At 38.2% G+C, this 23,889-nt stretch overlaps 1 protein-coding gene across 16 annotated transcripts in view; it reads left to right on the top strand.

Moving 5' to 3' along the window:
- Positions 1 to 23,889, top strand: part of ESRRG (estrogen related receptor gamma) — a 644,467-nt gene that overhangs the window by 448,981 nt on the left and 171,597 nt on the right. For all 16 annotated transcript variants that reach the window (XM_074385196.1, XM_010340941.3, XM_074385195.1 and 13 more), the window contains one exon: positions 15,063 to 15,478. In XM_074385196.1, coding sequence (XP_074241297.1) covers positions 15,076 to 15,478 — 403 coding nt within the window. In that variant the 5' untranslated portion in view covers positions 15,063 to 15,075. The remainder of the gene's footprint in view (positions 1 to 15,062; positions 15,479 to 23,889) is intronic.

Here is a 23,889-nt window from a genome sequence, read left to right as displayed (position 1 = left end):
TATCTAAACATAAAAAGCTATAGCAAAAATACAGTAAAAAGGATTAAAAAATGGAACACTGGTAGAGGGCACTTAGCATGACTGGATGTGCAGGGCTGGGAGTCACCCTGGGTGAATCAGTGAGTGAGGGTGAGTGAATGTGATGGCCTAGGACATTAGTGTATACTACTAGACTTCATAAACACTGTACACTTAGGTGACACTGAATTTATTTTAAAATTTTCTTTGTTCAATAGTAAATTAGCCTTAGCTTACTGTAACTTTTTTACTTTATATAAACTGCTCTTTTTTTTTTTTTTTTAATTGAGTCAGAGTCTCTGTCGCCCAGACTGGAGGGCAGTGGCACGATCTTGGCTCACTGCAACCTCCGCCCTCCAGGTTCCAGCAATTCTCCTGCCTCAGCCTGCCGAATAGCTGGGATTACAGGCATCTGCCACCACGCCTGGCTAATTTTTGTATTTCTAGTAGAGATGCGGTTTCACCATATTGGCCAGGTTGGTCTCAAACTCCTAAACTCAGGTGATTTGCCCGCCTTGGCCTCCCAAAGTGCTGGGATTACAGACATGAGCCACTGTGCTTAGCCACTGCGCTGCTCAAATTTTAAACATTATCATAACACTTAGTTTTGGACACAAACATGTTGTATAGCTGTACAAAGATTTTTTTTCTTTATATCCTTAGTCTATAAGGGTTTTCTATTTTTTAGATTTTTTTTCTTTTTAAACTCTTTTGTTAAAATCTATGACACACACACACACACACACACACACACACACACACACACACCACAAGCCTCGGCCTACACAGGGTCAAGAGTATCAATTTCACTGTTTTCCACCTCCACATCCAGTCCTACTGGAAGGTTTTGAGGGCAGAAGCATGCATGGAGCTGTCACCTCCTATCACAACAATGCCTTCTCCTGAAATAACTCCTGAAAGACCTGCCTGAGGCTGTTTTACAAGTAACTATTATTTTTCCTAAAATAATGATTACAAAGTATAGTAAATACATAAACCAGTAACATACTCGTCTATTATCATTATCAATACAACCTACTGTACATAATTGTATGTGCTATACTTTTATATGACTGACAGTGCAATGTGTTTACACCAGCATCACCAAAAACATGTGAGTAATGCATTGCACTATGACGTCACTAGGTGATAGGGATTTTTCAGCTCCATTATAATTTTACAGGACCAGTGTCATATTTATGGCCTGTTGTTGACTGACATGTTGTTTCACCATGCATGATGGTGTAAGATACAAGGCTGAGGTTGAAGAGAAAGGCCCAGCTTAAGGAAGGCTGGGTCTGGACACCCTGGTTAAGAGATCTAGTATCCTGTAGCATGTATAGAGCCATTGAAAGGGTTGAATGGTGAACTTAGCCAGACTTGTATTTCAGGGTTTTATTAAAACACAGAGTTTTATTAATATGCAGAAACCCCTTTTCAGGAAAATATGAATTAGCTATATAATTATGTTGTTTCTCCTTAATACTAAATGCCGTAACCTTTGTGTGTGTGAAAGTTAAAGAAGGTAATAAATGTGCTCTATGATATATTTCCTTTCCTGCTAAGGAAAGTCATCTAGGTGTCCCTACATCAGAAGCATTTGGCAAATTGGTAATAAAATAATTTTTAAATTTATTGAAGTTGCTCTGCAAGTTTGCTTTCCTGATAGCCTTTCAGACATTATACAGTTGTTTTGAAATGTATCATTTTACCTCTCAGGTTTTATATGTGATATTTTTCTCCCTAATACTTTGTACTTTGTATATGTGTACTTATAGCTTAACTATATTTTTAAAAATCAAATGACTATTCTCTTTTTCTTATTTCTACTTACTAAATCCTACATTTTTCTTTATTCTCTATTTCATAACATCTAATTCCTTATTACAAAAACCAAACCAAACCAAACGAAGAAAATTTGTAAGCCTATCTTGACTGACTTATATTGACACATTATGGCTACTCACATATTGCCTATTTCCTAAAGCCATTTTATTATTGGAAATATTTTGAGGGAAGAAAATGGTGAATGAAAGAAGTTTAGCTTTCTTTTCTTTCAAAATATGCACATGAATGCATTTGTGTTATGTTTACAGTTGCAAGGATTTTGTAAGTTGTTAAAAAACAGAATGTGAAAAGCACCTTATTCAAGTCAGTAGATTATTTTTCAGTGCAGGCCTTACTTAAGGAAAGAGCTGACCTAAGAGATAAAAATCTGGAATTTGAACTGGGTTTTGCCTGTAATTTTACATTTCCCTATGTTCCTCTATAGGCAACCCCCACTCCTTGCTCCAGAAAAACACTGTGATTTCTGTTTTGATGATTAGTTTTCTTTCTTCTGAAACGTCACAGAATGTTAGAGTATGTATTCTTACTACATCTAGCTTCTTTTACTTAGCCAGGATGTTTTTAAGATCTAGCCATGCCATTGTATTTATCACAGTTTGTTTCTTTTTATCTTTGACTAGGATTCCTTTGAGCACACATTCAGGCTGTCACACAAGTATATTTCAAGTATATACACAAGTATATTTCACAATTTATTTGTTCATTAGTGATGGACACTTGATTTGTTTTCAGCTCCTGGCTAATATTATTATTATAAATAAAGCTGAGCTTCACATTCCTAAACAGTTCTTTTTGTGGGGATATATTTTCACTTGTAGTAAATATCTAGGAGTGGAATTGCTGTGATATGGTGCCCATTTAACTTTATTAGAAACTTCCAAACATGTATTTTTCCAGTGAGGTTGTGTCATATTATACCCTGCTGGCAACACATGTGATTTTTAGTTGTTGCACATCTTCCTCAGCATTTATTGTTGTCGATCTTATGAATTTTAGCCTCTCTTATGTGTGTGAAGAACTGAAAATTTTCTTTAATTTGCAACTGAAATAGAAACTCTAAAAATTATAGAATACATATTATAATTTAGGGATATCTGAATTAGCATATTCCTTATTGAATAATGAAAATCTTGAGTGTTGCTTTATATTTTATAATCTGTATAATCTTTAATCAATTACATTTGTTTATGACATCCATTGATGTTTTTATAGGAAGTATATAGATAATATATTTGTGTGGGTAGGCATATTTATTCAGGTCTCAAGTTTTTGGTTTGTTTCAGTGTTATAAAACAGTTTATCTCCTTTCATAATCTACCACATCTCTTAAAAATCAGACTTTTATTATGTCTCATAGTTGAAATTATCTGTATAGTTAATTAATCAGAAAAATGAGAATTTTTTTCTTACCAATCTCAATCACAACATTTTTGATTTTTAAAAAAGTGGGTATTAAGATACTGTCACTTCAGCTATGGACTTGACTTGTTAAAGTCTTCTCTATAAAAATGTATTTATGGGTAATAATCAGACCTGTGACAAATACAAATTTTATATCACAGTCTCTCCAATTATTTCTGAAACTAAGGGAATGGTATTATATAACCTAGCTAGTCTTCTGTAATACTGGGTTAAAGAACAAAAGGATAATTCCTATAGTGGTCGTAGAAAACTTAGGTAGTGAGCCAGTTGACTAAAAATGTAATCAAGACTCACCCCAGCATTCACATGGTACCTTTTTTGCATTTTGTAAGAGATGCCTGTGGATCTTTATGTACTATTGCCTTTAGAGATAACAAATTTCTACAGACTTGGAAAGCAATAAAATACATTTAACACTAAATCTTTACTGAGCATAGTTTAATCTTTCTCTGATGCAGAAAGCACTTTCTAATTTTATAGCTCTGCAGACTCATTATTGTGAATGCCGGTTATTATATTGGCTAAGAGTAGGAGCAATGGTGAATCAAAAGGATGTGCTAATAGAATCTTAGATTGAGGGGAGTTAATGTGTGTTTACCCATATGCATCTCTTTATTTTAAGATACATATAATTGTTTTCCATTTCGACTTCTCCTAGGCTTTTTCCCCAGCCCTCCTCTCCTCTACTCTTTCTGAATATATACATCACTCTCTCAAGTTTCCTTACCAAAAATACAATTTCAGCCTTTCTCTTTATGAAAGCTATGACAAAATGATTTTATAGCCAGTTCTAAAAGTGACTAAACTTGACAACAATTGTATTTTGTGACAATCTCTGCTTTCATGTCCCCGGCCTACTTTTATATCATCTTTTTTTTTTTTTACCCCAAATATGAACAGTTTCATATCTCCACATTGGCTGAAAACAAATCCCCTTTACCAGGAATACATTTTAATGGAAGAGAGCCTGCTTCACATAAGTCACCAGAGCCTTAACACCTTAACTCTGTAATATTCAATTTCTCACTCACCAAGAACCAAAGCCCTGCTTTTTGTTGTTTTGTTTTTGTTATGTTTTTGTGTCGTTTGTGTTCATAAAGGTTGGGGAAGAATTAGTATTATGGAACTAAACCAGATTAAGGGGGAATGTGAATTAGATTTGGTAACAGATGGTGCTGTGGAAATTAAAGGTTCTTTGCGAATGGAAGCGACAGCAGCTTGCCTCTGTTCTCTCTGTCTCTCGTTCATGCACTTGATAGACGGGTATAAATCACAACAATCCTGTCTTGACAGCCAATTTCAAGAATTTGATCTGGTTAAAGACATGGCTTTCCTGCTCCACTCACCGAAACCTGCTTCTATTTTATTTTTACACAGCACCTTGTCATATTTAGAAAAGCAGGCTTGCCTGCCTCCCCTTAATGAAATTTTTCTTAATTACAGTTTTAGCTCTTTAGTGTTAATTACTTTTTCATTCAGCCTGAATTTTCTTAATATCTCTCAGGGATTCTTTTTTCTTTTTTTCTTACCCTTTTCACTCATGCATATTCTTTCGTGTTTTTCTGAAGATGCTTTTCATTGTCAGAAGTTGTTGTCAGAGGTGCGATTTGAGATTCCTAATTACCAAAGTTACCAAATCAGAAAAATGTTTTAAAGGTGCCAGAAGCAGTCACCAAAACTGGCACGGATTTCAACAAAATTTCACGAAAAGGCAAATGGCAACACTTATTTTCGCTGAATAAGGGCTGCAGAAATATCTGTTCTGTTAGCTAAAATAAACCCTACAGTGTTTAAAGACATAGCCACAATGTGGCAGAATCATTTTATACCTCTGTTGACCTTGGGATGGTCTAGGGAGTCTGAATTAAAACGCAGTCTTCAGTTGCTGGAGAAGCTAAATGGGAGACGAGGAACACTGATCAGTTTGCATGGGTCCCTTACATCCAGATTCTCAGATCTGACAAGCTTAGGGGCCAAGAACTAAGGTTACCTCTTACATATCCACATGGCATTTGGGCTTCCGACACATCAAGGAACGAGAAATAGAAGAGAGGGGGAAAAATCACTTCAAAAATGAAGAGAAGATTCTTTGAGCGAGCAACTAACAGTTGGTAGAAATGAAGCTTCCTACTGGCAGTCAAATCAAATGTAGTAACAACTCCACAGCTCCCCGCTGCTTGCTGACAGCGTGGTGTCACACACTGGGACAAACATTCACTTAAACACTGATTGCAGGGAATTGCCCTTCCGCCAACGCCTCCCACCAAAAATGTAATGAGCAAAAAGAGAACCATTTCTAGGAAAAAACCAAGAGTCCCACTCCCCAGTTCCCCTAAAATGATCACGTCTCTGTTTCTCCTTTTGTAGACTACTGGGAGTGAGTCTTGTTTAATTACTTATTCTCCTGCAACACACACACACACACACACACACACACACACACACACATACACACACACACACACACACACACACACATACACGCCCTGCCATGTCCCTGAATGGTGACTCAGTGCAGTAGCAGAGAAGGAAATGGAAGTTTGGGAGTTTGAAGAGTGTTCCTTAGTACAATAACCCTTGCTCTCAAGGTCTAATCAGACTCACAAGCCAGTGTGGATTTTATTTGAGTAGAATATATGGTTTTTAAAAATGGCAGGAATTCTTTAGGAAGCATGTAGGCAGATACTCTCATTTTGTAAATGAGAAAACTGAGAGTCAGGGTGGTATAATGACTGCCTCAGGTTACACAGTGCCTAGATCCAGAGCTAGAACCCATGTCTCCTACTCTGTCAAGTGCTGCAAGAAGTCAGGACTCCCTGGGAAAGGAGAAGAGAAGAAAAGCAAGCTGCGGAGTCTCTGGTATAGTCTCTTTTTTAAAGTAGATTTTTTAGAGTAGCAAATTATATTTAGAAATTATTCTCTGCATGTTTGTATTTGGATTTCTGAATGTGACAGACAACAAGCAAGTCCTGATCTGAACTCTGGGCTTTTCGATGGCTTCATTGGATGCTATCTTGCTGCTGAATAATTCTTTTTTTTTTTTTTTTTTTTTTTTTTTTTAACAAAACCTGTCATGCTACAAATCCTTAGTCATCTCCATGGCTTAAATTAAATATATGTGCAGATATATGTTATTTTTCCTTGCCTGCAAATACAGGCTTGTGTGTTTTAGCTTTACTTTCTCTTCAAGTAACTAGTCATTGAAATGTTTATTTAAAAAGAAGATAGAGAAGGAAATTTTTGGATTAATAATTAGCTGAGTTCCCCTCCTCCCTGCCTCTTCACTACTCTCCTATTTCAGCTGGACAACACCTGATACCAACAATATAAAGTAACCTCTGTTATAGATCGTCCAAGACCAGCTGCATTTACATCCAGATGTTAACTACTGCAGACTAAGCTATTAATGTAAAAATATAAATATAGTTTAACTGCCACCCAACAGATGTGGTTTATTATCTCTGATTATACTGTAAATCTCCATCTAACACAGAAATTTTCATATGTGCTTGAAGCAACATTTATTTCAATAATGATTACCTAACATTTAGATTTTCTCACCACTGTGATTCACTCAATTGCAGAGTACTTTTTAGAGTTCCTCTCCTAGTGAACTGGCCTATGTCTGTAGAGGCAGCTGGTTTATTGGTCATTGTAATTGCTTTTTCAAAACATTTTCTTAATGAGTAAAGAGCGACATCAATACTATGATCTCCATATCCTTGTTTCAACTTCTGATAGCATTTGCATTTCCTGTTTCAGTGTAGCAGAGAATAGGACAGGGAAACTCAGGAAGCCTGAGCTTTCATTGACCTGGATTTGATTTGTGAACTCTTATCACTGGAGTGCCTGTGTGCAAAGCATCTATATTCAATTGTAATTTGTAAAGATCAGTTCATAGACTTTCTATGAGTTGAATGTCTGTTTATTTCTTCTCTAGCGCGATGCTGTGGGAAGGTCTTCATTTAGCTGTCAGTCCCCTTCTGTTGTGTCAAGTTCTCTTCGGTGTGCTCCTTGACTGCTTGAAAACAGAATTGTCTGCACACAAGCAAACTTTATTGATCCATATTTCTGTTTGAAAGACCAGAGATTTGTAGAAGTAGGAGACTATAGCTTTCCCCTAGAAAGCTTACTGCAGAGGAGGTCTGCTCATGCCGTAGTAAATCTCTAACACCGAATAAATGTTACATTCAGCATATATTGTAAGCTTCATTTTAACGATTTATCTTAGGTAATTTTTTTTTTTAATCTTGTAGAAACTTTTCATTTTAGTGGTGGTCCCGACCCATTGCCTATGGCTGTTATACTCTACCGTGAGCAGAGTGACCTGGTCAATACTGGGACATCTACTACCCAAAGGGTTGACTATAGCACAACACTATTCCAAAGCCCTGCTGTCCTCAGGCTTTTCTTTAACAGTAGAGTAACTTGTGGAAAGTAGGAAATATTTTCAGGGATCGAAGACAAAATGCTTATTTTTCCATCTGTTCTGCATCTTTGTTTCTGTCTAGGAGGTTTTCGAGATTCTCTTTCCAGATCCATCGGTGTCATGTAGTTGAACAGTTGTGAGGATATAGTTAATTAAGCTGTGTTAGGGCAAATATACACACTTGTTAAAACACTTAATTTGCCTCAATAATATTGATTACATGGCAGAAGTTTGTTTAAACTAAATGATATTCTCCCCCCACCACTGTTACAGTTTTTGAATGCAATCTGTATAATAGCTAATAACCATCATCAGTTAAATATCATGTTAGTTATAAAGTAATGTCATAAGAATTGATTTGGACTTGGCAGTGGAGGAGAGCTTTCCCTTCAAAGCCGATGTAGATGATTAGCCAGAGTTTTAAGCAGAATCATGGTTCATATAAACTGTGTATATTTTATAGACTTATAGCTGCTCTATGAGTGCCCATTATATTAAAGAAAAGCTCAGTTAATTATGCAAAACATCATGTATGCAATTACTCGGCATTATTATGCATTTAACAGTTTTATTGATTTGTCAGTAGCTCACTTACTGTATTTAGAGCCATAAACAAGAGATGCTCACCCCCAGATTGAAATAGGTCCAAGAAAACAAGCTAAGGATAAATTGCACCACTAAGCGCCTCTGCATCAGATCGAATCCTTAAATACAGAAACTGTCAACAATCATAATGTGCAACACATTGTGATATCACAGGACCATTTCTTTTCCCATTAATAAAGTTTATAAAGCAGGAAGCATAAGAAATCACCTGGCAATACGAATTGAAGCAACTGCAATTTCCTACATGTAAAATAGTCTGGATGACGTAAGGAAATCAGCAGTCACTTCCAGCTTGCATGGCGTAGTAAAACGAGATGCTGCTGTGTCCACAGACACTTAAAACACATACATGCTTATGACACCCCTAGTCTTCATTAGTTTAGTTAATCTTATTAGTACATTTCTCTTTCTGTCTTTCTGGGCCTCTGCTACAAGAAATGAATTGTCTCCATTTCCAAATCCCTTAGGTTTTGTAAGAGTGAAGACATGGGATTTCATAGGTATCTTTATATGTCAGATTGAGAGACAAACCATCCTGGTTTACCTGGGATTCAGTGGTACCCAGGACATGGGATTTTGCTGCCAAAAGCAGGATAGTTGATCAACCCAATGTTAGAAAAAAATTAAATGAAGAAGGATCATTGAACTCTACAACTCTAAAAGCGGATAGGGTTTCAATGAGGTCCTCCTGGTAAGAGTTTGGTCAGTACGTATGAAATTATAATTCATGAGACACTTTTATGTCAAGAATCGGCCAGAAATAAGTTGGAAGTCTTAATTATTTGTACTGAATTTCCTTTTTGGGTTGAGCAGAGAGCCTTTTACAGAGTTAGGAGAGCTTTCAGCTCTGATTGTCCTTTTTAGCAGGCCGGCCCCATGTCTCCATATTACATAGCTCTGTCTCTTGTCAGCAACTCAGGCACCAGCTTTGAGGACGGTCATTTCTTTACTCTTATTCTTGATGGAGTAAGTTAGACAGAGTCTTTTGGACTAAGTGCACAAGTTATTTGTTCAAACAATCAAGAAGCAGCACTACTAAATCATTGTGATTCTGATATTCGGAAATCCACTCTATTAGATAGGGCTCAGCGTTTATTAAAGGACGCCTTAAAATTATACAGAAGCATGTGTGCCTAAGTTGCCATGTGTTTTTATCTTTCTGAGCGTGTGGGTCAGGATTCACAATTCTTCCTTTACAATTAATGATCTCCTTCCGTTAGGTTAACCAGGCAGACCTTAAGATATTTCTTATTAAAAGAAAAAAATCCTTTCTCTTCTTTTCCCGACTAAGCCAGTGTACCTTAATGCAATGATGATATGTTAGACCCAGCAGTTGTCAAAGCATCGTATTACTGTGATGCCATAATGACACCCTGTCTCTGTAAAGTAGTCATGTTTTCTCAAATCACACGTTGCACCGTTGATTTCTGACATGACACTTCATTCGGTTGCTTTCCCTTTCTTCGGCATCACCATTCTCTGACAATAGCAGCTGGTGCCCATTTTGTTACTAAGTGATTCACATTTTGCCACTTTACGAGAGTGCAATTAGTTGAAGCAGGGGAGGGAAAAAGCTCATTGTAAAGTAGCGTGCTTGAAGTTGTAACTCAGGCTGCCATGGGAGCTGCTGGGGTCATGGGCTCTGAAGCCTGTACCTCTGGGAGCTGCAGCGTTAGTCTAGAGGTATTCTTCTAAAAACATAAAACACACACACATACACACACGCACACACACAGAGTATGCTATTAAGAACTTTCTATTTTTTAAAACACAAATACTTAAATATTTAGTCTAGTGATTTCAGAATGTAGAAAATCAACCGATCCCCATAGGTTCAGTTTTGTTTTGAATCAGTAGTGATTAGGTGGTGGGACTTGATAAACTTCTTTTCCATTCCTGAAATTCTATGATTCCGCTGAATCATACAGAGGAGGTGGGAACTCTTCTTGTCTCGGTATTTGTATGTAAACTTGCAGGTTTGCTGTGTTGTGTCCTTACACAAAAATATTGAAAACAATTTTTTAAAGCATTTGGAATTTATAGTGATGACCTTTCTAGGCCCTTAAGGATGACAAAGAAGAAATGAAAATGTGTTGACTTCTTTAGTTGACATTTATTTAGCCTACCAAAAGGTTCATTATTGGTATAAATATAATAAAAGTTGCAGAAGAACTTGCCTTCGTGTAACAAGCAAGATCTAAGATGACCTGTACACACATTCCTTATGAGAATTTTATGCACCCATTTTCCCATTTATTTATATATTTGTTTTAGTGGGGAAATACAGTAGCAAATGAATTCAAGATCTGTGTAAAATTCATATGATGAAATGCAGCTGCTTGTTAAGAACTTGTATTTCAATAAAAGGGTTAATAATGTATAGCCCTATGGAACATTATTGTTATACCAATGTTTAACAAATAAAAGTACTGGCTGAGCTTCAGACCTACCATCGAAATGTAGACCACTTTGAACATCAGCACACGCATGTGGAAATTCAAAATTCTGCAGTTCATTCACGATCCCACATTTACCTGATTGTAGGTGGAATCTCCGAAAACAATTAAGCTTGATAATTACAATGTAAATCGAACATTAACACAGATTCTCCTTTTTTCCCCTACAGCAGCAACTTTAATTGATTCTTATTCTTTCTTTCTCTTACTCTCTCTATGTGCATACATCTACACACCATTAATTAACTTTCAAAAATTGTGTCTTTGAATAGTCAAACAACTGAGACATTTTATTTGCCTGATCATTAGTATCTACACCAAAGATAATTTTTACCCTTGCTGAACCTAAGCAGGGCTGGGAAATGACTTTCTAGGTTGAAGTATGATCATCAGAATTATTTGATGCTGTATCTCAAATTGTGTTGAAATGCTTTTTAAAGCCCTGAAATTTCAGGAAGTCTGTTAAATTCCTCAAATCTAGTGTCTCATATAGAAACTAAAGGTTATTCTTGACATCGTTATTTCTCCTCCAGTTTATTCTCGGGGTTCATTCAGAGGTTTTGGGAAGGAAGGGAGCTAGCTGGTCTTACTCCCTGTTCGTTTCATTATTTCTCTTAAAATCATAATGGTAACCATACTAAGGCTTTAAAATAAATATTTCCCACCTATTTCGACAGGTTATTTCTATTCATAATTCTTAACTAAATTTATATTTTTATTAATCCGATGTGACTTAAAATTTCTGCATTAACAGCACAATGTGGAATTGGGCTTATTCTCTTTGGCTACAGATAAAGCCATCATCTTGAAAATGGCTCTTTCTGACAAAAAGGTGTTCTTTTGAAATAAAGTCCTATTCACTACATTCCTCTTAGAGTTAATGTGAATTTTAGTGCCTCTAATTTTAGATTGAAGTGAAGTCTAGAATAAAACCCACCAGCTGACAATTGAATTTATAGATAGTTGTGAATATTTCAGGCTTGAATAATAGAGCTGTAGAATTTCAGAGACAGAGAGGCAGAGAATTAAGACTCGCTGTAGTTTTAGGTTATAACATAATAGTGTCTAGGAAGTGTTCAGTGTAATGAGCTAAGTAGTAATGAGGAGACAACTGTGTTCGTTCAGAGATTCTGTTTTGGCGTTACTCCAAACCCTGGGGTGGGTGAGGCCGTAGGACAGACCTGCAGCCAGCACGGTGCGGTGGTCTCTTCAGCCCTTCTCCATTCATGGGTGGTCTGTGGATGTCATTGATGAGAAAGAAAAGCGTATCTCTGCGTGCCACCTCTACCTTCCTGGCTTGGTTATTTTTTAAAATAGAGCAAATAAACACCATTGAAAACTCTGTTGGCTTCAAGACATTTCTGCTCTAGACTTTGGAGTCTGACCTGAGTTCAAATTCAGGCTGTATTGCTTCCTGGCTGTATGACCTTCAGCAAATTCTGAAAGGTCTGAGGCTCATTTTCCTAAAGAGAAATACCTTTCTTCCGAAGTTCTCTTGGGGAGTCAATGAGGTAATATTTGTAAAGAGCTCAGCTCAGTGCCTGGCACATAACAAGCACTTGATAAATGGCAGTTCTGACTTTTACTATTTCCACTGGGTAAAAGATATTAATTAAGGAAGCAGTTCATGGCAGGGCAAAAACATGTTCAACCTACAGCACAAATCCACTTGGTTCACTTTCATTTATGGCTCCAGTGGCCAGACCTTGTTTAGGAGAAGATATTGCTTCTGTTCCAAGGACCTCCCTGGCAGCTTGTACCTCCTGAATTTCCTTGCCTTATCCAGGCTATTACCAAGTTATGGACTGAGATTTTGTATGAGACAGCTTGCTAGAGAGTCCCTATTTTCAGGGACTTTAACGACATGCATTTGACACATAAATATTTGATGGCTTAGTAAATAACTGATCCAGAAATGGGAGGGTAATTTCTGGCTTTGTTCTTTAAATCAAGAGTTTTGCAAATTTTACAAGTCTATGAGCAAGAGCCTGAAGGAGAAAAATTGGGGTGAAAATGACCATAGAAGATACAGAAAAAGAGAGAGAGGGAAAAAAAATTTTTTTAAAAAAGAGTGCTTGAAGAAATCATCATATATTTTGTGATCAAGCAGTTCCAAGGAACTCTCCTCTGGATGAAAAAAACCATTTTCTAAATTAAAAAAAAACAGTGCCTTGTAGGCAGATGGTGAAAGAGTTAATTGTCATAGCTGTGAGAAATTCAGTGCTGGAGAGAGGAAAGGGGAGCAAGCATGGTTTAGTACCCTAATAACTTCTAACTCTAGTCTAAGATCATAATGTATGTGCGCGCAGTCCAGTAATTATAAGGTAATAAGTGAAGTGGTGGTGTAAGTGCTCTAAATTAAAAGGAATTCGCAGGGCTGCTGTAAGTCAGTGCCGACCCGTTTTCTTTCAAACGTTGACTTGAGGGAAGTGCTTAGCCCAGAGTGCTAAGGAGACAAGGAGAGCGATCTATTAATTACAACGTTCATTAGCAGTGACGGGTACAAGGCAGCAGATGCAGGAGAGAGAGGACGCCGTAGTTCAGGCTGGCGAGGGGGCTATTTTTTTCTTTCGCTAGTTCTTGAGGAAAGGACAACACACGTGGGCGGGTGAAAGCAAGGAGATATTTTGGTGGCTTTCTCCTTCCTATTTGCTTTCTTCACATCTTGATACTGCTTGACTTTAGAAAGCTGTGCGAAATTTCTCAAAGTGAAATATCTTTGGTAAGAGGCAAATCTTGCCTCAACGTTTTGCTTTTGAGAACGCCTTCTTGGAAGAGTGACATGAACCTTTCTGCCAGAAAAGTTCCATGTATTTCTTCATTTTAAAGTAACAGAACAATGGAGAAAAGAGAACCTGGAGGAGGGTGTAAAATGTGCTCAGTGATCAAATTTCATTAGATGTATGGTGAAAGAGATAGTTGCGTCTCTTTGGTTATCTTGTGAGGAGTCCCCCAAATTCTAGTGAATGACCATTACCCAGAGGGATTCCCATAAATCAGCTTTTCACTGGGAAGCAATTATTCAAGTCCTTTTCTTGATTGTCACCTCTTCTTTCTATAGTGGGCTCTCAGAAGGCTCTTAGAGATTTTGCTAAACGAGGTTTTGCACAATGGCTAAACAAAAAGAAAATAAAACCAATGATATCTTTTCATCTAATTACGTTTCCAGAAATCTGGTCACTAGTTCGACCAACCAAAGGGTTGAAGTGTGTCTTCTAGACAGGAGAAACAGTGTGTCAGAATAGAAGCTTTGACATTTTTCCTTTTAGGAAGAATAATGTTAAATGACAGAACGAAGTGGGTGAAGGTCCATCGGAAATATCTTTTTTTTTTAGGACAAAATTTGATACATTTCTATTTTACTGAATATAAATATAATATCAGATTTTATAATATCAGGTAATATACTATCAGATTTATGGACTCATAGGTATACTGAAGACTCAAATGGCTTTTACTGATTCATCTTTTAAACAATGGCAAATCACACACAAGAAACACATGCACGTATTTATTAATCAATACTGGTGATCAGTCGCTAAGTTTTGCAGACTTTGGGAAGTAATCTTTAAATATTGGCTGGAATTTTATACTTGATGTCTTTCTATATTGCCGAATGGCTATGAAATAGAGCAATTTAAATAAAGAAACAAAGTGATTGAGGATATATTCCCTATGTGTTTTAGTCAGATCAATAAAAGACACAGTTATGCTTATGGAAGCATGCTGACAAACAGTAATTACAGAGCTGAGGATCATCTGTTCAGTCTTGAAAACAAAAGTTTTATTCTGCTCATAATAAAATGGTTGCAGCATCAGAATGAGGAAAGAAAGGTAGAGTGAGGATAAATACAATTTTAGAAATGGTATAGACTTTGCAAATCACCACCTCTTCCATTGATAAATTTAGAATCTAGAGTTAATTTAGATATTGACACTGGTTCTCCAAGAGAAAGGTAAAATAAAAGCAATTGGACCCTTTAGAGCTTTGGTTTACGGCCTGTCTGGGCCCTTTGATGTAACCCTGTCATGCCCTTATGCTGATTACTTTCTTGTAGAACAAGAAGTATTGACTAGAGAATGAATGATGTGTAGTCCCTAGCCCTTAGGAAACACTCTCAAAGAGCAATGTTTTTAACGTATGAATTCTGTTTTTTTTTTTTTCCTCCTTTTAACTTTCCCTTTCCTTTCCCTATTTTTTCACCATCTCTTTTGTTCTTTTGGTCTCTGTGTTTGACACCCTCTCCTCTTTCTCTCTCTGTTTGTATCTCTGTCAATCTCAGGCTTCTCTGCAGAATGTCAAACAAAGATCGACACATTGATTCCAGCTGTTCGTCCTTCATCAAGACGGAACCTTCCAGCCCGGCCTCCCTGACGGACAGCGTCAACCACCACAGCCCTGGTGGCTCGTCAGACGCCAGTGGGAGCTACAGTTCAACCATGAATGGCCATCAGAACGGACTTGACTCGCCACCTCTCTACCCTTCTGCTCCTATCCTGGGAGGTAGTGGGCCTGTCAGAAAACTGTATGATGACTGCTCCAGCACCATTGTGGAAGATCCCCAGACCAAGTGTGAATACATGCTCAACTCGATGCCCAAGAGACTGTGTTTAGTGTGTGGTGACATCGCTTCTGGGTACCACTATGGGGTAGCTTCCTGTGAAGCCTGCAAGGCATTCTTCAAGAGGACAATTCAAGGTTAGTGTTGGACCTGGGAATACCTTCCCCCCCCTTCCAACCTCACATGATGGGTTGTTTTTTGTTTTTCCTACTTCTTATTCTTATAAGTCAAGTTCCATAGTCTTAATTCTATCTTGAATAGAAAAGAGAAATAGATTACGATTGGTAGTGGAAGATTTATAGGATAAAATTCCCCCAGATATACTCCATACCTATTAATTTTCCTCTTACCATTAAGCTTTAATGGTGCAAGGATAATAAACTTTGGGTAGAGTTTATAAGAACATAGTTATTATTAGAGCATATTATTATTATTATATAGACCCACATTATTATATTATGTGAGTCTATATAGCAACTATACAAATGCACTTTGGAATAAGTGCTTTTGACCCCTTTGGATCTTCTTACAGAAGCATGGAAATAACAAATACTTTAGACCAGTGATTTCCAAACTTGAGTGTGCATTAAAATCATCTGGAGATCTTGTTAAAATGCAGATTCCTGAATCCTACCTCCAGAATTTCTGATTCGTTAGATCTGGGGAGGGGGCCTGCCTGAGAGTGTATATTTTTAACAATTTTCAGGTCATGCTGATGATGATGCTGGTCCACGGAACAATTTTAAGAACCACTGCTCTAGACAGATGTCATTACCTCTTTGTCTTTCTTTTTTTCTTATGGTTAGATATACTTTTTCTAACTTTTAAATGAATTGCTATCAAAAGACTTTCAAATTATACCAATAAAAAGTCATTAAATGATAAAATATACCTCCAACATATATAAGTGATATGTACCCCAAACTTCCTAGATTTCCAGATTTATAAATAACATTACTGCACCCATACAATGTAGAAAAATAGGACTGAAATTTGTTTATGCCCTTTTAAACTGGTAATCTACAGATACAGAATTCAGTTCATTAACAAGCTATAGATATATATTCTGGCAGAAAATTAGGTGTCACTTTTTTAGATCTCTTGTGATCCACTTTTGAAGAAAATAGGGGAAGGAAAAAATATATATATATATATACTGAAGATCCACAGCACATCAGTAGTTCTGCTCAGTGGTTTACAAATTACGCCTTCTTCATAACCAGTTATGGGCACCAAGTTTATCTTCCCACATATCAGTGGTTCTCAAGCTTGCTGGCTCACTGGAATCAGTGGAAGACTTAAAAAAATACTGATGCCAGGGCTCATGTCCCCAAATTCTGAATTAATTGGTCTTGGGCACAGCCAGGGATGGGGGGATTTTTGAAAGCTTACTGGGTGATACTTAATGTAAAGCCAAAGTTAAGAACCACTGCATTATACTGTTGTATTCTTTGCCAACAGCTCTGAAGGTACAGTGGCTGCACTAGTGGTATCAGCATCATCTGGGAAAATGTAAGAAATGCAGGTTCCCAGGCCCCATCGTGTATTAAACAGAGTCTCTGAGGGTGGATCTAGCAATCTGCATTTTATCAACCCTCTGGGTAATCCTGATGCTGATTCAAATCTAAACCCACGGCTCCAGATCACGCTACTGCTCATTAACCACTGACCATAGACCATCAGCAGCTAATGGTCCCTTGTTGAACAGGACTGAAACCAGCTTATTTGGAGCCTTCATAATTCTGTGATGTGCTAGTTTTCAAAGTACATAAGAAGTCATATTTGTTAAGTACTAATCCTTTTAAATAGTTTCACAAAACATGAATCTGAAACCCTTTATGTGTACGTAGAGCAGTCTCCCACCTTCCTTTTTTCTTTCTTTCTTTTTGAGATGGATTTTTGCTCTTGTGGCCTAGGCTAGGGTGCAATGGCACGATCTGGGCTCGCTGCAACCTCCGTCTCCCAGGTTCAAGTGATTCTCCTGCTTCAGTCTCCCAAGTAGCTGGGATTACAGGCATGCACAAACATGCCCCACTAATTTTGTATTTTTAGTAGAGATGAGGTTGCACCATGTTGGCCAGGCTTGTCTTAAACTCCTGACCTCACGTGATCTGTCTGCCTCGGCCTCCCAAAGTACTGGGATTACAAATGTGAGCCACCGTGCCCGGCCCTTCCTTTTTTTTTTTTATTTTATTTTTTTTTATTTTTGAGACAGTCTTACCCTGTCACCCAGGCTGGAGTGCAATGGCACAATCTCGGCTGACTGCAACCTCCATCTCTCAGGTTCAAGCAATTCTCCTACCTCAGCCTCCCAAGTACCTGGGATTACAGGTACCCGCCATGATGCTTGGCTAATTTTTTTGCATATTTAGTAAAGACGGGATTTCATCTTGTTGGCCAGGCTGGTCTCAAACTCCTGACCTTGTGATCTGCCCACCTTGGCCTCCCAAAGTGCTGAGATTACAGTCATGAGCCACTGTGCCTGGCCCCCACCTTCCCTTTTAAGAGCATCTGGAAATTTAACTCTTCTCCATCAGTTGCACTGAAGATTTTAGTGACAGTCCTTAGTGGAATAGGCTGTACTCTCTCTCCCTTTGTTTTTTTGTTGTCTGTTACATAACTTCCTTAATCTGTAGCTGATGAGAACAAGATCAAAATATTTACTTAGTCAGTTGTAGTGGCTTATGCCTATAACCCCAGTACTTTGGGAGGCTAAGGCCGGAGGATCCCTTGAAGCCAAAAGTTCAAAAGACTAATCTGGGCAACAAAGTGAGAACCCTATCTCTATGAAAAAATTTAAAAGTTAGTTGGGCATGGTGGCATGTGCCTGTAGTCCTGGCTACTGGAAAGGCTGAGGCAGAAGTATTGCTTGAGCCCAGGAATTGGAGGTTGCACTGAGCCATGATTGCACTCAAGCCTGGAGAGACAGAGCTAGACACAGTCTCAAAAAAAAAAAAAAAAAAAAAAAAAAAAAAAAAAAAAATTTACTTAAAGCACAGTTTCTCAAGGCATCACACTCTTACATAGTAGATGAGATACTTAATCCTAATCTTTTCATAGCCTTCCATAGTTTTACATGAAGAACACAAAGCCAAGTTAGTGTGCAGTACATACAAATTTTCTAAATATCTTCATAACTGTATCTGTATAATTTCTGGCTCATCGTTGCTATATATATTGATATTTTATTTCAAAAATCTTTCATCTACTGGATCTTTATCTTCTTTATCCTCATCTATAAACTGAAGGCATTAACGTCAGAATACTTAAATTTAAAATAAAATATAAAATCACATGGAAAGTGAGTAAGCTAAAAACAATGGTGGTCTGTAGAGCACAAGGCTTTTGATCACTTTTGGGCATTTGAGAAATCTCTTCAGCCTATTTGCTAACACTGCAAAATTTGAGAATGAAAGCACACCTCAAATCTTTGGGTGTTTACCAGCCATTGTTCAACAGTTATATAATCCTTATGGTTACAGAGTATATACAATTTAATCTGTTATTAATTTGATTTTGTTAACTCGGTTTACACAGCGCTGCATCTAACTACACAAAGATAAGCAAATATTTTGGGATAAATTCATGAGCACCGAGTATGCTGATATAAGCAAGAGGTTCTCCATGTGAACACCACTCCCATTTATTTAACAAATATTTGCTGGGAACCTACTGTGATTCAGACAGCAGGCTGGTTGGAGCGCCCTCTTATCCACATTTTATTAAAGCTTTGTTCCCAAAGGTTGTGGATTGAGATGAATTCCTCTAACAAATGTCTCCTCCCTTGAGAAAATACCTGTTTTTGGGTTTGAGGGGATTAAACCCTTGGGTCTTCAGTATGTTTGGTAATGATAGATTAACAATGTGAAAAAATTTCCTGATCCTTGTCTCAAAAAATCTCATAGGTTAGACATTAATAGCTCGGCAATAGTTATTTACTGAGCAATCATTAGAACAATTGGAATTCTATGCATGATTATTCTTTAGGATGCTGAAATGCTACCAAAAGCTCAACAGAGCAAAGTGCAGGGTGATTCTTGGCATTGATGTATGTGCTCAGTTTTACTCCATATTGGAGAGAGCAAGTTTCAAGGATTTTGAGCAGGAGACAAAGATGTCACTGTCCAGATTAGCACTCTGGACTTGCCCACCTGGCTGTGCTTGTAGCTGGCAGCTGCGCAGCACTCGGCGAGGCTGCCCCGCTAGCCACATCATCAGGCATCACACCGTGGTGCTCACTTAGCCCCACAAAGGCAGTGAGGCAAAAAAAAAGGGATTAAATTGTGAAAGTATAATGTAATAATTAGAGCAGTAATTGTAAGGAGGATTGGAGCGGCCCCTTCTAACTGTGGCCAAATACAGTAGTGATAGCTATTGAACACCAAAGATGTTGAACGTGGCCCAGACTCTTATTCCAATGCTGAAGCTGCCCTGGAGTTCATTTTCACGCCTTCAGACAGCATTGCAGCCAAACCACTCTTGACAGATCGTAGTCTCTCCCTCCCCACATTAAAGCTGTCCGAGGAAAAAGAAGAGATTATTTAACGCCCGTTGACAACAAGCCTTGCTAGACCAGAGGGCTAATGGGCATACTGTTACATACATGTGACTCCTGCCTCACCAGAGCCTGGTTCTGCTCTCATTGACTTAAGGGACATGTGCATCCATCGGCATTTTCATGGAGGCCATCACCTCTTTAGATCTTTCTTTCTCCTCTTCCTCCTTCGATTTTTCATTTCTTTTCTTTCTTTCTTTCTTTCTTTCTTTCTTTCTTTTTTTTTTTTTTTTGAGACAGGATTTCACTGTGTTGCCCAGACTGTTGTACAGTGACCCGATCTTGGCTCACTGCAGCCTCAACCTCCTGGGCTAAGTGATCCTTCCCCCTCAGCCTCCCAAGTAGCTGGAGTATAGGAATGCACTACCACGCCTATGTAATTTTTCACTTTTGTAGAGACGGGCTTTCCTTATGTTGCCCAGTCTGGTCTCAAACTCCTGGTCTCAGATGATCCTCCTGCCTTGACCTCCCAAAGTGCTGGGATTACAGGCATGAGACATCTTGATTTCTTATTTTAATAATTTATTTTTAGGATTGGTTATCAAGTATGTAATAAATATATAAGTTTAAAAAGTTGGGAAAAATACTTCTTAAACTGGAACCGAAAGAACATATATCCAGAGCATATCTTGAGAGAAGTAATACAAATTGTTCTTTTTCAAGCTGAATGTGCCATTTCTGTTGTGAAAGGCGATTAATCATGGATTTCAATGAACGGTAAATAGACAGGAATATTTATTTTACTTATTGACTATTTCCAAGTTATCGCTGAAAAACTATTGAATTAGGCCAGCATTTAGTTGGATAGAAGTCAAGGTTTTGCTTCTTTGTTTTTGTTTTTGTTTTGCTGACCAAAGTACTTTTACCAAACTTTGACAGCTCTACCCTGTCATCCAATAGGGTTACGACGGCCGCAGGGATTTCATGTCATTTTCTAGGCATAGTAATTTTGGGGATGTGATATTGTCATTCTTCTGATTTTTTTTCAAATTCCAATTTTGGCCTTAATTTATAAATGGATGGGGTCTTCCTCTCCTCTCTTCCCCTCCCCTGACTTTAATTCATAAATAGGTTTTTCCTTTCCTCTCCTCTCCTCTCCTCTCCCCCCCTCCTCCCTTCCCCTCCTCCCTTCCCCTCCTTTGACTTCAATTCATAAATAAATAAGGTCTTCCTCTCCTCTTCCCTCCCCTCCACTCCTTTCCTTTTTGAAACTTCTCCTTAAGAGTTTCTCCTAGACTCTTGTTAAGGAGGCAAGAGAGGGAAAACATCCTTATACCCAAGTAAGTCAATACATATTTCATTATTTAATACACAAAACACTAGCCCACTGAAGTTTTTATGTCCTATAATAAGGAAAATAATTTTATAAATAGTTTTCAGTGTGTAGATAATATAGCCATTCTAACTGCTCATTATAGTGTTAAAGTATTCTTCTTCCCCCACATTTAAAAAAGAGGAAATTGTATATTTAAAAATATAAGATTTTAAAAGACGTTCACTATAGCATAGAACTGGATTTAGGTAAAGCTAGGCCCAAGTCTCAGCCACTTGCCAGCTGTGAGAACTTAACCCCTCCATTCCTTCATTTCCCAAGTGATAAGGGTTAAAAGAGAGAATGAATATAAGATTACTTGACCCATAGTAAATGTTCAATAAATCATTAGTTTTGGTTGATGTTGGGAATATGACTGGGGTACCCAGACACTGGATTGTTCATGCAGTCGAGCACAGAGAGTTATCCGTGAGGTGAAACTAGAAGCGCTGGTACGTCACCTTCCTGAGCCCACAGCTGCCTCCGCCCTTTGGCTACAATCATAAACCCTCTCTCCCTGTAGCCACGTCGCACTGATGGTGCCCTTACATGACTGGAGGCATTTAGGGGAGCTGTCTGGAAATTTGTTTAGCTATACTTAGCTTATGAGACTCGATTAACTTTATTTCCCTGTGAATATGGATGGGAAAGCGCATACATCAAAAAGCAAGCCTGAATTGTGGAACTTGCATAAAACATCAAGTTCTCAGTAAAGCTTCACATGTGAGATTTAGGCGCTGGACTAGTAGCGTATCTTCTCTGCGTGAGGGGTGGGAGTGACCAGTATGGGAAGTCAGTCCACTCTGAACACGATGGGACCTGGGACAGGTATACAGCAAACACCCGAAGACCGCACAGTATCTGTAAACATGTCAGAGTTACAAATCAGGGTAACAAATCGCTAAGTGAAATTTGTTCTAGTCTCTTATTTGACCAAATACACCTTCATAACGGCCTGGAAGACTGACGTTTTATTATTCAGACTTTGACTCCAAGGAGCAGTTTGGTGTCAGTGAGAGGCGGTGCAAGGAAAGCTGGTTCATAGCCTGCAGCCCCCTTTCTTTCCCAGTCCTCTGTCTCCCAATCTTGTACCTACTGTGGACACCACTGTCCACACATCTGAGGCCCAGCGACTCCTTCCAAACAGCTGTTCCTTGACCACGCACAATCTCATGTGCCCACCACAAGGGAATTTAGTCCAGCCTAGCTTCCAGAGGACAGACCCAGGAGAGAGACCCACTCAGGCCCTGGCATTTCCATGAGCTTGTGGTGATTTAGCCTGGGCATTGGAGGGCCCCAGGTACTTAGGATCATGGGGTAGCAGGGGGCAGCTCCAGCTGGCCTTTGTTCCCTTTGCACTTTGAATGGGCTCCTTGTGCTATGTATACTTTCTAAAGCCTTTGGGCAAGGGCTTTTCTTTGTCTTAGGCTAAGGTGGCATTATTGTGAGCCTACATCTTACCTTATACATGGGGCATTAAAGATTAGTCATTTGCTTGCAAGCTGTATGCTAAAGGCATGTGGGAATAGCCCTTGGATCTGATGCGACCAACTGCTTTCCTACACTGTGAATTGTATGACTCCTTCCTGAAGCAGGCATGCAGTCCTAGAGGATCTTTCCCGGTGTTGCGTTTCTTTTGCTATCATGTGCTATTTCAGTCTCAGAATGTTTTTAGCCATAGGGGGAGCAAGAACTTACAAACTGAGTGTACATGATAAGAACCTTCCAAAGGAAAATAATAAAATATATCCTATTTAACCCAAATAGCGTCTAGAGAAAATAACTACCTCAGTTTATGGTAAATGGTAGCTTTAAAGCTCTAATATGTTCTAAAATTGAAATCCAAAATAAGATGGAAATGTCTAAATTGACTTGATGAATTGCAGTGATTATCAGTTTGAATGCAGTGTTAAATTATAGAAGTACTATTTTCCAAAGAAATGTTTTCATTACCATTGCTTTAACCTTTTTTTTTTTTTTTTTAACGATAGACTCTCCTCTGTTACCCGGGCTGGAGTTCAGTGGTGCCATCTCGGCTCACAGCAACCTCCGCCTCTTGGGTTCAAGTGATTCTCCTGCCTCAGCCTCCTGAGTAGCTGGGACTACAGGCACACACCAGCAAGCCAGGCTAATTTTTGTATTTTTAGTAGAGACAGGGTTTCACTATGTTGGCCAGGCTAGTCTCAAACTTCCGACCTCACATGATCCACCCTCCTCAGCCTTCCAAAGCCACTAGCCCTGGCCTGCTCTAACTCTTAAGTTGTTTTTGTTATAAGTTTGACTTTTCTACTTCTTCTTGCATTTGATGCCAATTATGTCTAAGTTTTTGAAATGCATTAATGTTGCCAAATTATAAACAACAAATATCATTCGACTTTTGCTATTTTAATTGTTAGGTCCAGTGTTTATTTTAATAGTAAAAGTTAGTATTATAGATTTTCTTTTTTTGTGGAGAAGATATACTGTATTTATGGGTGTCCTAAAACAGCATAATTTGCAGTTTTGACTTACTGGAACCACTTCTTGGGACAAATGAGTAGTGATTCCTTTTCCATGGTTTGTTCTGACTTTTGGGAATTCACCTAAGTTGTTATACTTCTGAGGTTGTCAGAGAACTACTGGTCAGCAGGCTCTTTCAAGAGACAGATAATACATTCGATAGTTTAAATATCTTACGTTAT

This window comes from Saimiri boliviensis, chromosome 14 (assembly GCF_048565385.1).
Source record: "Saimiri boliviensis isolate mSaiBol1 chromosome 14, mSaiBol1.pri, whole genome shotgun sequence".
Taxonomy (NCBI): Eukaryota; Metazoa; Chordata; class Mammalia; order Primates; family Cebidae; genus Saimiri; species Saimiri boliviensis.
Note: the sequence above shows the minus strand (reverse complement) of the source record. Positions and strands in the feature narration are given on the sequence as shown.